This window comes from Thunnus thynnus, chromosome 17, assembly GCF_963924715.1.
Source record: "Thunnus thynnus chromosome 17, fThuThy2.1, whole genome shotgun sequence".
Lineage (NCBI taxonomy): Eukaryota > Metazoa > Chordata > Actinopteri > Scombriformes > Scombridae > Thunnus > Thunnus thynnus.
This window is the reverse complement of record NC_089533.1, coordinates 27,811,258-27,824,405: the sequence shown is the minus strand read 5'-3', so window position 1 is coordinate 27,824,405 and position 13,148 is coordinate 27,811,258. Positions and strand designations below refer to the sequence as shown.

At 39.1% G+C, this 13,148-nt stretch overlaps 1 protein-coding gene across 7 annotated transcripts in view; it reads right to left on the bottom strand.

Moving 5' to 3' along the window:
* Nucleotides 1-761: 761 nt before the first annotated feature.
* The window catches only part of nbr1b (NBR1 autophagy cargo receptor b), a 39,105-nt gene continuing 26,718 nt past the window's right edge, over nucleotides 762-13,148 (bottom strand). For 5 of the 7 annotated variants that reach the window (XM_067615598.1, XM_067615599.1, XM_067615600.1 and 2 more), the window contains 6 exons: nucleotides 12,033-12,243; nucleotides 11,557-11,808; nucleotides 10,632-10,729; nucleotides 10,441-10,519; nucleotides 8,685-8,778; nucleotides 762-7,378 (listed from right to left, as the gene is read on the bottom strand). In XM_067615598.1, the coding sequence (XP_067471699.1) occupies nucleotides 7,205-7,378; nucleotides 8,685-8,778; nucleotides 10,441-10,519; nucleotides 10,632-10,729; nucleotides 11,557-11,808; nucleotides 12,033-12,243 (908 nt within the window). In that variant the 3' untranslated portion in view covers nucleotides 762-7,204. The remainder of the gene's footprint in view (nucleotides 7,379-8,684; nucleotides 8,779-10,440; nucleotides 10,520-10,631; nucleotides 10,730-11,556; nucleotides 11,809-12,032; nucleotides 12,244-13,148) is intronic. The other 2 variants (XR_010932093.1, XM_067615601.1) reach the window with 2 other exon arrangements.

Here is a 13,148-nt window from a genome sequence, read left to right as displayed (position 1 = left end):
TGGCAAGAAAAATCTGTGTCAATATTCATTTGGGTACCTGACTGTTGTTTTAAGACAGACTTGAAAAATTGTGAACCCATCTTATAAGGGTTTATGGTGTAGCTACTGAGTCTGCGCATGTATGCACAGAAGCTATGCTTTACCTGACATATGCCTCCTCAAAAATCTAACTACTCTTTGGGGCTATGAAGTGGAGATACAGCATGGAGACTGAAAAAACTGTGATTGGCTGCTGCTATTCTTATTCTTAAAACAACCAAAGAAGGTTGAAAAAAGGCTCAGTAATCTGCTGCTTTTCAGTAATCTAGCTCATTTTATAAAGTCATCTCTACTGTAAACCTTTTGCTCACTGTGATCACTGCTATGTATCAATGAATACATGTAAACATGGGTAATATTATTCGTTATAGATGTAACTGTGGTGTGATGTTAGATGTTGTGGTGATATCATGGGGGGAAATCAGATGCTCAACTGTAAATCAAAACTACAGACTCTCCTACTACATTAATTCCTTGCATTAAGCATATTTCCAGCTGTAGTGATCAAAACCAGTAAAAACAGCCCAATACCAAAACTATATAGATTGCATCCCCATACTTTTGGCCATATAGTGACTACACTTCTTGAGTCATGCACAGTGGAGGTGTCAGTTAACACTGTGTCCTGTGAAAAATTTCCTCCTTTTGTAATATACTCAGCCCCTTTTGCGGTCATGTCTTCATGTTACTACAAAAAAAAGAAATTCACCAGAAATCCCTCATGAGTGTAACGACTTTAATTGGAGACAGACTGATTTGTACATCATAACCATGTTCATAAAGTGCAACACAGAAAAAAAGCTCAAACGATCCAGCTTTTCTCTTCCTCCTTAACACTTCACTTTTCATATCTCAATATGAAAATATTTCACCTGACCGTTCCATCATAGAACACATACAAGTTTAGTGAAAGCAAAAGGACAATGCAGTACAGTCTGTGAAACTCAGAGCTTTCGCCTTCATCAAGTGCACATTTCAGCCAGGTTTCATTTGACCACGTAGGAGTTGGGATAAGACATTGGCAGCAGGGCTTCACTGAATACCTACAGGAGATCAAGAACAGTTGATGTCTTTTAGTGGGACTGTGGCAAGATTCAGTTGAATGAATGTGATGCAAAATGTATTAGAAACCCTGGCATACATGATGTGAAGTTCAGGCAAACTGTGGTGGGTACCAGAGTTTCCCCCAGAAACTGTCTTTTTAAAAGTGCTGCATCAAATTTAGACAGAGTGACACTGAAATCCTCCACTGAAAACAAAATAAACACAACACTATCAGCGGGATGGGACACCCTGATGAAAAGGGGAAAAAAACACAAATACTGTATGTTTCACTGACAAGTTTCCCATTTCCTTTATAAATACTTCTCACCAAAACCGGTTTAAATATGTCTGCTGTATCTATTTTTACCAGTTATCTTCATTTTGCAGGCAACACTACATTCACAGCTCTTCAACATCATATTACACTGTAGGTAAACTTGACTATATAACGTAAACAGTGATGTCTTTGTATAAAGTGTACTATTGTATTGTCAGTGACAGCTGCACACTGTTGTGTCTACTTTGAGTCAGAACTTTGGTTTTGTAAAATGAACACTGCTGAGAGGAAAATGTCCCATTAAAATCTTCAACAAATATCCATTATCAAGTAATCTGGGTTTTTAATGTTCGGTTTTTGGCTGAGCTGCAAAGCTGGAAATCACTCAGTGTCAAAGCTAACATCTGATGTCTAACCCCTAAAGGAATAGTTGAGACTGAGAGGATTGATATCTATCTGATTTCTGTGTGGTAATTATGAAGCTAGAGCCAGCAACTGCTTAGCTTATCTTAGCATAAGACCCAGTCTTAACAGGAAACTATTTCTTGACTGGGTGCAGTAGCTTCCTGGAGTTGGTTGCCTAGCAACCTCAGTGAAGACAATCGGCCAAACTGCGTAATTACAAGATAATGTGATGCACACTGGCCCAAAAAGACTTTTTCACATAGACTTACATTGTGAAAGAGACGTCTGTAAATCAGCGGGTACATTTTTTTGAGCATCACAACCCCTACAAAATGACTTGTCTCACTATCAGAATTTGATCCATTTGGTCTGATCACATTTCAAAAGTCTACAAGAGCCACATGATTGAATTGTTTCATCCCCATTCAAGTTAGGGATACTGCGCTTGCTCTGTGGGCCGCACAGATGCGGAAGCAATGCGGAAGTTTTTGAACTTTTTTGGCTTCATGCGCCACTGAGCAACTTTCATAGGAATAAATGGGGCCCCACTTCCGACGCTGTATTAAGTTCTCTTTATACATCCATGCTCATAACCCACATCATGTTGTTTTTACACTTTGGTTTTGTGACCTTTGGACAGAGCCAGCCTGGCTGTTTCCTCGTTTTCTAGTCTTTGTGCTAAGCTAAGCTAACTGGCTGCTGCAGCCTCATATTTACTATACAGGCATGAGAGCAGTTATCAGTCTTTTCATTGAACTCTCTGCAAAAACGAAAATAAACATATTTACCAAAATGTATGGAATTATTCACATAACAAGTGAAAAAGCCTGGTGACATTTTTTCTTCTGTCAACAAATCTCGTGTGTAGACCCAGACCAACATTGATCTACCGTTGATCTACTAACAATATAGTATGTGTATCCAAAGCCTGATATATCTTAATCCTCTGTGCCATAGAGCTCTACTGTTGTCCAAAAACTCATCAAATTAAAAACTCATCAGAGTCACACAGTTATACTGGGTGACATGTTCTTTCATTCATGAATACACACACTATTTATTTTGACTTAATCCCACACACACCACCTTGTAGATGTGTCCTGTGCATATTTGACCCAACAACAAATCTTGAACTGACTGTACTTAACAATAAGTGTATACCATATGTTCTGTAGAGTGATGTTACTTACAATACGACTAGAGACAATCATTATGTGTTATGTGTTAATAGGTGGCTGCCGAGCTCTTAAACTTATGGGCAATAGACTGAACTTTCTACTGAACAGTCATAATTGGTGTTGTAACGTCACAGTGTTGCCAAAACTAATGCGCTAAACAAACTGAACTGACTTTGAACTGAAGTGAAAGAAATTATTTCAATTAGCAGTGATTCTGAATTTCTTCCTCTACTGTCCTGCTGCTGTAAATACTCACTAGAGCACCAAATATGTATTTATCTGCAGGTTAAAATAGTCCCTCAAAGATGTTCTATTAACAAGCACCAGAGCCATAGTCAGTGATGTTGAGAGATGGACTAATATATTGTTGGGTTTTGTTTTTTTGATGTGATTTGTTGACAATAAAAAAAATATGAGTGTGGAGATTCTTTCTTGACATTTTCAGAGCTTTCGACTGTATCCCATGATCTTACTCAGGTGCTCAAGACAGGGGTTATGCTCTCATCTGCATACACGACCAACTGTTACCACATGACCAAAGTTTTGCGCTAATGTCATGTGGTTACACCTGAGCAAGTTCCATTCTTGAAGAAGGGCGAGTGATGTGGTCCAAAGCTCCAAAAAAGCTAGAATATTTTGTCAGCAGAAAAACATTGAAGAATACTAACCATATTTTTTAAACTTTGGTGCAGTGCTTATGTCTATGATTTAATGATGACAGTGATTTTTATCTGACTTTTCAGCTTTGCCAAAAAAACCCCAAACAGAATAAAAACAAAAATTAGCATTTCTGTGCTGATGTTTTTTTGACCACTGATTTACAAATGTATTTTTTTTGCACACAGTTTATCCTAATCCTACAACAAGTGCTGTTTTATTAAAATGATTTCCTAAAACTCCAACTCCAAATAGTTCTCTCATGTGCAAAATAAAAGACTATCTTCAATCAATCTGGTAACATTTCTTACAAAGGAAAACACTAACACACATACAGCAGAGCAAATTCAACCACCACACAATAAGCCTAAAAATACATCAACATCCACAGCTCTATTATTTTACATTTCCAAACAGCCTTCAAGCATTCAAAGATAAAACACCTTAAATAATCTTAAGTCTTAACCATAACTAATGAAGTCAACTGATAGTCATTGCTTCCAACTAGGAGGTTCTGTATATTCATATGTTTGTGAAGGAAAAAAAAATACACATTTCACATTGTTACAAACCGTTAGATTCCAGTTTAAGTTTGGAATGACCTTACTGTTACTATACATACTCTTAATGTGCTCAAAGGAAATAGACAATGTATCCTTTAGGACTGTTTCAGCCCCCACACCCACCACCTTGAAAAAGCACAAACAGATAACATGAATGCAAGATGATATAAATATGAGCCTTGCTGAAGGGATGCAAGTCATGAGGACACATCTGAATCCTGTATGCTGGCTAAAGCAATTGTTCAACATTAAGGAGGAATACACATTTATTTGCCTCTTGCCAAGAGTTAGATGAGAAGATTGATACTCTCCAAGCCAGTGGGAGTGGCATCAATCTTCTATTCTAACTCTCAGCAAGAAAGCAACAAGAGTGTTTCCCGAAACATCGAATTATTGCTTTAAAGTAATTGAACGTAGCTCATCTAACTCAACTAGTCACTTGAAGCAGCCTTTGTATCTCAGGTTGATTTGTAAAGATCTGTGTCAGGTGTGATGTAAAAAGACGAGAAGGAAACTGAACACGACGTTGGAATGGAAAGCCTTAACTTGAAACCTCAGGCCTCAGTATATTTCAGACAAAGTGTTTGTTGGATCATCTAGCAGTGTCTGACACCTTTTATGAACTAGTTCATTTGAAGCATACTGAGACCTTTAATCTAACCAGGAGGTTCAGAGAACACACAGGATCCTTATTGTGAGAGGCCAGCTAACATCTTCAACACAACAAACAGGTTTAGGAAAGATGCTTGAACCTCAAGACAAAAACGTGTGACAGAGGGGAAAGTCAATATTGGGAAAAAGTTAGATTATACGTTGGATGACTGGTCCCTGTGCCTTTTAAGCTTTTATGTGCAAATGCTATCTCCAAGTCCAAAGTGACACAGGGGAATGTTTTTCTGCTTTCAGTAGTCATCTACTCATCTACAGCAGTTTATGCATACAGTACAGCAAAAGGTGTGTGGAATCCTTTTAAATATGCTCCAGTGATATGGACATAAGTTACAAACAAACAAACAAACAAAACTAATCAAACCTGCAGCCAAAGTCAAAGATACTTGAACCTAAACACAGGCACAATCACTTTGTACTGAGCTCTAAGGTCCACGATATACTTGCTTTTACCAACATGAATGTGTAGGCAAGTGCATCTGATGTAAGCTGCATTGTTCATATACTTGCTTTACTAACTTTGATTGAGTAAGGGTGGGTAATAATTGGATGAAATGTATCTGTGAGACTAAAATGGAGGGAACTATTGTAGCCTATTGGCTGTGTGTCACAATCCACTTTTTTTTATAACCCTGCTCTGTCAGGGTAAAATGGTTGTCCAAAACCTTGGAAAGAGACAGAGAGCTATTGTGATCATGATTGTGACTGACTAGCCCAAGCCTGCTCTCTGCTGGCAAGTGTGTTAGCCATTAGCTTGCCAGCTACAGTAGTTTACGAACTATCTCAGTAAGAAGTCACTGCATCACCAATAAGTAACTATCACCGAATTTGTCATGAGGACACACAGACAAACTTTGCTGTGCTGCTTTCCGGTGTGACTGGGAGCTGCAACGATTAGTTGATTAATTGATTAGTTGCCAACTATTAAATAAATCACCAACTGTTTTCATAATTGATTAATCGTCTTGAATTATTTTTTAAGAAAGAAAGTCCAAATTCTCTGATTCCAGCTTCTTAAAGGTAAATATTTTCTGGTTTGTTTAGTCCTCTGAGACAGTAAACTGAATATCTTTGGGTTGTGGACAAAACAAGACATTTGAGGACGTCATCTTGGGCTTTGGGAAACAGTGATCAACATTTTTCACCATTTTCTGATATTTTTTTAGACGCAACAACGAATCAATTAATCAAGAAAATAATCAACAGTTTAATCGATAATGACAATAATTGTTAGTTGCAGCTGATACAGTGATATGTGCCAAATCATCTCTGGCACATTTGGATAATATTCCTTGAGAACCTCTGATGTTGCACATTGTAATAACTTAACATGGCAACATTTGAGACAGTTATTAAGATATATGAGATAATGGCAGAAAAAGCAGCAATGGCAACAAGCTTTATAAATCTCTCATGAAAACATTCCATCATTGCCGCTGTCATTTGTTCAGAGACAGCTTCTGACCTTAAATCACATCCTGTTCACATGCTGAATTGGATCTTGTTAAATTTTGAGGACGTCACAGACAGCACTTGGGAAAAATGCAGGATATGTGGGGCAGCCATCGTGCCCACACAAATATTTTGTTAAAAGCAAGTATATCAGCGCTCTGAGCTGTTTGGTGTATGGCAAAAGTAAACTCTTAAATGAGGATTTTCAATCTGTGACTGACTTGCATGTGTACACATGCTCTGACTAAAATGGTTAGGTACAAAAGTGACTTGTGATGTGGATCTCCTCACAACTGTTCTCAGTGCAGATGTGGATGCTTTCTATTTCATCACTGTCCCAGGTAAAAGGGCAAAGCAGGAAGGTGCTATGTGTAGCATTTCAACACTAACAAATTACTGTTAGTTTTATTTTAATGTTGGTATATTCACCATGGCTGCTTTACAGCACAGAGGTGCAACAGTTCTATTCACTTGTTGCTTTTCAAAATAAATAGAGCAACATCCGCTTGCAGGCAGTGGGGCTCATGGGATATGCGGTCTTTTGGGAAATACTACACATAGCTCCTTTGAGAGTCACATTCTTCATCTCTCTTAAATTCCTTTGCAAAGCACCCGACCTGCCACTATCAAGGCCTATGCTGAATGTAATACTACAGACAGTGGGTACTTAATGGTCTAGTACAGTATCCCAAAGAGTTTGCTGGAATGTCTCCTTATATGGTCATAGAGTAGATTGATCTCCATCCAATTGGACCAATCAGAGCATAGATGGGCAGAAGGAGGAAGGTTAAAAAGGTAGATGAGCAGAAATAAAATGCTCTCTTCCAGTCTTGCCTCCTCTTCTCTCTTCATCCATCAATTTTTCATTTCATCTCCTTCTCTCTTCTTTTTGTTCTTCTTTCTCCACTTCCTCTCTCTCGTCAGTAGCGTGTGGAATACCAATCATTGTCGGTCATCTGAACGAGCTCGTTGACCACGTCCAGCAGGTTGTAGTTGTGTTTCTTTAGCAGCCGCTGGTTGAGCGGACGGTCCCCAAAACCCATCTCTACCAGCACAGCCATCATGGTGTCCTGGGTGGACGCGTCCACTGGTGGCTGCACAACAACAAGACCTGATCAGTCCATGATGCCTGATACAAATTACATGACACCCATGTCCCAGCAATACATCAACTGGCCATGTCAACAACTGACCGTTTGCTAAACCCCTTACCTGAAAAGCGACTGTCCAATCATAGCTTAGCAACTGTAACTACACAGCATGGCAGGCCCCTCATACTTTGTATTTCTCTACATGTTGAGGGGTTGTACATGAGACTATAGTATAAGAGATAAAGCTGTATAAAAAGAGTTTGGAAGATGTTTTTTTACATTCTCCTAAATCAAAAATACAAAAGCAAAAGTGTAATAAATGCATAAAAGTTCATTTTGTACACTTCCAATTACTAAATTCCAATTTAATGCTAAGCTACTGTAAACTAGACCGCTTTAGTCAGTGCACAGCAGGTCAGTTTAACATCCAAAAAAGTAACATTTTTGGACAGACAAGCATGCAGTTCAACATATATGCAGTACAAAGTTTCCAATGATAAATGAATGATTAATATTTATTTACTTAGATTTAATTTAATTTAGCAGTTCTTTCAAGGAATTTCTCTGGAAAACAACCCCGGCTTATAAACTCTACTTTTTTTCCATGTAATTACCAAATTACAGTTAATTCCCATGAACTTTCAAGAATTTATTTGGAAATAATGGTCTTGTAAAATAAAGCATTACTGAATATTTTAGTGAAATTACTCTGGCTGCACACGGATAACCTGAACCTGCAAAACTAATGACATTCCTGTCAGCTTCAGCTACACTTTGTGTTTAGTACTAATTAGCTAATTATGAAATGCTAGCATGCTTACAAGCTAAATTAAATTGGAGAACATTGTAAATATATTACCTGATAAACCTCAGCATGCGATCACATTGACATTAGCACTTAGCTCAAGTACTGCTGTGTCTAAGCACAGCCTTACAGTGCTGCTAGCATGGCTAGCTTAATGTATTGATTGAGTGATTTGCTTCATCATTACACCTTACTGAGGAATCTGATAAAATACTGTATTATTCGTGTTCACTGCCCAGTCACACTGCAGGACAACCCTAACCCTAACCCTAACCCTAACCCTAACAGCCTACATGGCAACTTTCACATTTTAAGACTTGTGATCAAAGTCAAATCCAGGTATTCCAGGCTGGTACTGAGTAAGAATTCAAATTAACTGTTTTACAAATACTGGTGAAGACGATGTGGCAAAACAGATCAGTTTTAGTACTTTAAGAGGACAGTGAACAGTGACAGTGTCTTTACTACATAGATTTGTAATATATGGTATGACAGTTTGCTGACCTGTGTGGGGCCTTGTCCAGTAAACAGGGCTTTGTAGGCAGAAGCAGCTACTGACAGAGCTCCCTTCACCAGACCGCTGGTGATGCCTGGATGCCTAAGGAGAGACAATAAAGAGCTTACGTCCAAAATGGGGCATCTAATATGTGAAAGCCTTGGCTACATCTCAATCTCAGCATTTCCATGGAAATAATGATGTATTACATTTTTTTTTCTAAAGCTGAATGACACAGACAAACTTTGCTCCTCGGGTTTAAAGTTTTTCACTCAATCAAAGGCTCCCAGAAATGCTGCACTGTCTATACCTCACAAGTCTTCGCTCCAGTCAAGATCATATGGTCAGCGCTTGGATGAATAACACATTTACAGATTCAACATTTTCATACAGAAGTTAGTTTCCTTTTATATCGTGTTCAGGTCTGCTCACAGCAAATTTAAACCTTTGAAATTCTGGAAAATCAAGTCATTCCAATGGAATTTTAACTCACAGGGGCAAGGTAATTCTGCACAATTTTTTTGCGTCCAGTTTGGTGAACTTTGACGTGCTAATTAGAATTGTCGACAATAGCAAGCCATCTTGACGGCGAGAACAGTGGAGAGTCGAAAACAGAGGAAGCTATCATAGCGTATTAGTTGTGTGACACCAAGCAGGTAGTCTGAGGAGGTCTGAGAAGTGAATCGTAATGAGTTTATGGCCTCAATTGCTAGTTTCAAGTCTTCTTCAATACAGTATGATGTTCATTTTGTAAGTTATGGTCCCATTTAATTTAAATTTGATGATAAAGTAAGGTATGCTTTAGGGCGTGGCTACGTTGTGATTGACAAGTCGCTACAGCTGTGACAATGTTGGTTAGGTAACATAACCATGGCATAACCTCAGATTCACAGAGTATAGGCATAGCTGTTGCTATTTCATTGTGTTTTCAGCTCATGAAAGTTAATTGTTAACATTTTGGTCTACTAAAAAGTCTTGTTCAGTGTTTGGTTGTACTAAAAGACCGTCTAAGGAGTCAGATATTCAGTTTTTCCAGTAAGAACGTTTTGTTTTAATGGCTTAAAGCCTATTTTTCACTAGTGAAAATTAGCATTAGCATTATCACAGTTAACCATAGACTGTAAATGCACCATGATAACCAAGCTACCAGCTACTGTTAGGGTCAGATGGTCAAAATGCCAAACTCGAGGTTTCAAACTAGGAGTCCACAAACCAGTGAATAATGTTACGGTGGCTACATGCACAATAGAAGTGATGGGGGACAAAATACAGTCCTCCCTCTGTGAAAAAATATATTTAAAAGTTTATCTGAAGCTAATATGAAGCTTCAGCGTCAAAATGAGTCAAATCAAGTAGATATCTTTCAACGTTACAGTCTTTTTGTTACTATACTTCCACCACAGCTCAACAGGGAAACACTGTCTGAGGAAACACAAAGAGGGAATTTGCTGCTAAAAAGACTGTAAATGTGTCAGATATCCACTTGATATGACTAACTCAGACTGCTGAAGCCTCATTTAAGCTTCACATCAACTTTTAAATGTGTTTTTGCACAAAATGACTGTGTCGACACACTGTGGATTTTGGCCTCCATCACTTACATTGAAAGCACAGTTGAAGGGGATCTTTTAATATCCAGTATGAACAGGAAGAATGATTACAGCGAGTAAAACCTCTTTCACTGTTCATATGGACACCTGACTTTTTTTAAGACACACTTGAAAAATTGTGAACCTATCCTTTAAGTTTGAGTGTGTGTGAGACCTGGGGTCCTCAGGGTTGTCTTCCTCTGTGTCTTCAGTAGCTTCAGTAGCATCAGTCTGGGTTTCTTCAGGACCAGAGGCTGTGAGAGAACAACACACCGTATGGCCTTATCAGCATGAAGCTTACAGAGCTGCAAATGTGGCTGTAGTCTTGTTCTTTCCTAAATGGTAGGGATACAGCAATGTGCTTACCACCCTCAGTTTGGTACAGTTCAGAGTCCTCTGCTTCTCCACCTGCAGCAGCAGCAGCAGCAGCAGCGTCGACATCTGTTTCTCCACTGCTCTCTGGACTGTACCACATCAAGAGCAAGACATTTTTCAAGTTTTTACAACCAGTACAACAAACACTAGACCCCTAAAAAAAACCAATAGTCTACTGTGAATTACAATTCCCCACAGCTCTAAGCTGCATCTTTCATCGCATTGTTTTGGTTTTTACAACCCACAACCTTCCTGTTCTGATTGAGTCTAACCGCTGTCATCAACGATCGTCAGCTGTTTTCAGTGAAAAAGCTCTGATAAACACACTGTATTCTGCTTTGTGTTTTCCAGCTTACTGTGTTGCCCTCAACTGTTCAAAATAATCAATTAATACTACTATTACTACTACTTTAAGATAGGGTCTGAAATGACATAATAGTTGTCAGTTCACATGGCAAATTCAGCATAATATGCATTTCCACATCGTAATTCTGTCAGTGCAACAGCATCAGTTCCACAGTTTTAATTCCACTATTTACAATTGCTTTTACTTTTTTTCCCCCTTTCTCCGTCTCTGTCAATTAAACCTTTGTATTTCACATTAAAAGCCTACCAGAATTGGGAGAGATTATGTTATTTGAGCAACTGGAAGGCTTTTAATGTGACACCTCTGAGCAGGAAATGTTAGATTTCACTGACAGTAGCTTAACAACAATTAAAAAAACACTTCAGTGCAACTGGAAATAATCAAGGAATGAAAACAGCACATATCTCAGTTGTCAAAGCAAAGTAAAACTGGAACATATGATACAATTTACTGACTATTTAATAAAACTGGGATAATTAGACATAAATGCATGTGTCTGATATTAGATTGTTTATGCTGCTGTGTTTGTATTGCACCGTTCATACTGACCTTGGTGTGACAATGGCTTTAGGCGGTGCCACCACCTCAGGTGTCAGCGGCTCATCGTCCAGTGTCTGAGACGTACAAAGCATGTCGTTGGCGCTGCTGGTTCCTGACACCCCCGTCCCTGGACCTGCACCGGGTTCATCCGCCTTGCCCAACTCCCCATCTGAGGTGGTACTGCCCAGATGCTCAGAAGATGGGTTTTCTGGGTCTGTGGGGGTCTTGGCAGGGATGTCACCAGGCTGGGACAGAGCAGAGCTGCAAAGAGACAAGGAAAGGGGAATTAATGTGAGGCTAACAACATACACCTTCCAGTGTTCATGGAGGAAGTCTTTACTTAAGTTTTGACATAACTCTAAATCTAAATATAAGAAAGTATATGTATATGTAGCCAATTTTTGCAGGCACAGACTTCCATGATGACACAAACTGTAACTGGACAGTGACAGCCGCTGTTACTGCCAAGCCCACGAGTCTTGTACCTGTACATGGACTCCCCCAGGGGCCGACTGGTGTCAAAGCAGTCAGGAAGGATGATGATGTAATCCTCTGAGGAGGTGGAGGAGGAGCGACTCCTCGCCCCTTCTCTCTTTTCCTCTCGCTCTTTCTCCTTCACCTCCTCTAGCTCCTTCTCGCTCTCCTTCGCCGTGGACTCCACACAGATGTTCTCCATGTGGGGCTCCTCACCTTCACCTGTGTTGGGATCAAGAAAACGGATATGTTTCACTGAGGATACGGGGAATATTTTCAAAGTCCACTGCATTGTTAGCGTCAGGGCTGCAAAATTTTGTAGGCTGGGGTCAGGATGTGGTTAGCCCAGCCGAGGTCAGTAATTAGCTCTTTGTATCTCGTTGGTTTATCCAGACAAAAACAAATGTAAAACTCACAGTTTGTGGTTTTTGGGGGAGTTATGTGCTGGAACAGTTTGGAGTTTATTCATCTGCCCAGCACTACAGTGCAGCATCTCCTGCAGCTGTTGTTCAACAACATATACAAGTTCCAGCATATAACTTCCCTAAAACCACAAACTTTTTACATTTTCTGTTTGTGTAAAGAAACAACAAATAATGTATTAATTAATGGGCTTGAGAGGCATTGCTAAGTGTGTTTTTGACCTTTTGACAGATCCATACTAGCTGTTCCCCCTGCTTCCTGTCTTTATGCTAAGCTAAGCTAATACGTCCTGACTCCTGCTCTGTACTGAACACAGACACAAACAGAACATCTCACTCTTGGACAGGAGGCAAATAAGTGTATCTCCCAAAAAACTTCACTATTTCTTTCAAGTCAGGAAAAATATTAATCCAATCAAGAGGCCACTGAGGGAAACAGAAAACTAAAAAAGTGAAAAATAACATGCTTTTTCATTGTTGATGTGACCTTACATGCATCTTTTAAATTACTACAATATCCATTGTTGTTGTCAGATATCTCAACTATTACAGAAGATGGACTAAGGTAATCTAAATGTACTAAATATGGACAAACATAATTAACTAGAGCCCAAACAGGACCACATTAAGGTTATTTACAGAGGGCAAACACATGTTGAAAAGACACGTGATTGTCAAGCTTTCTTTGAGAAGTTTGAGGTTTAT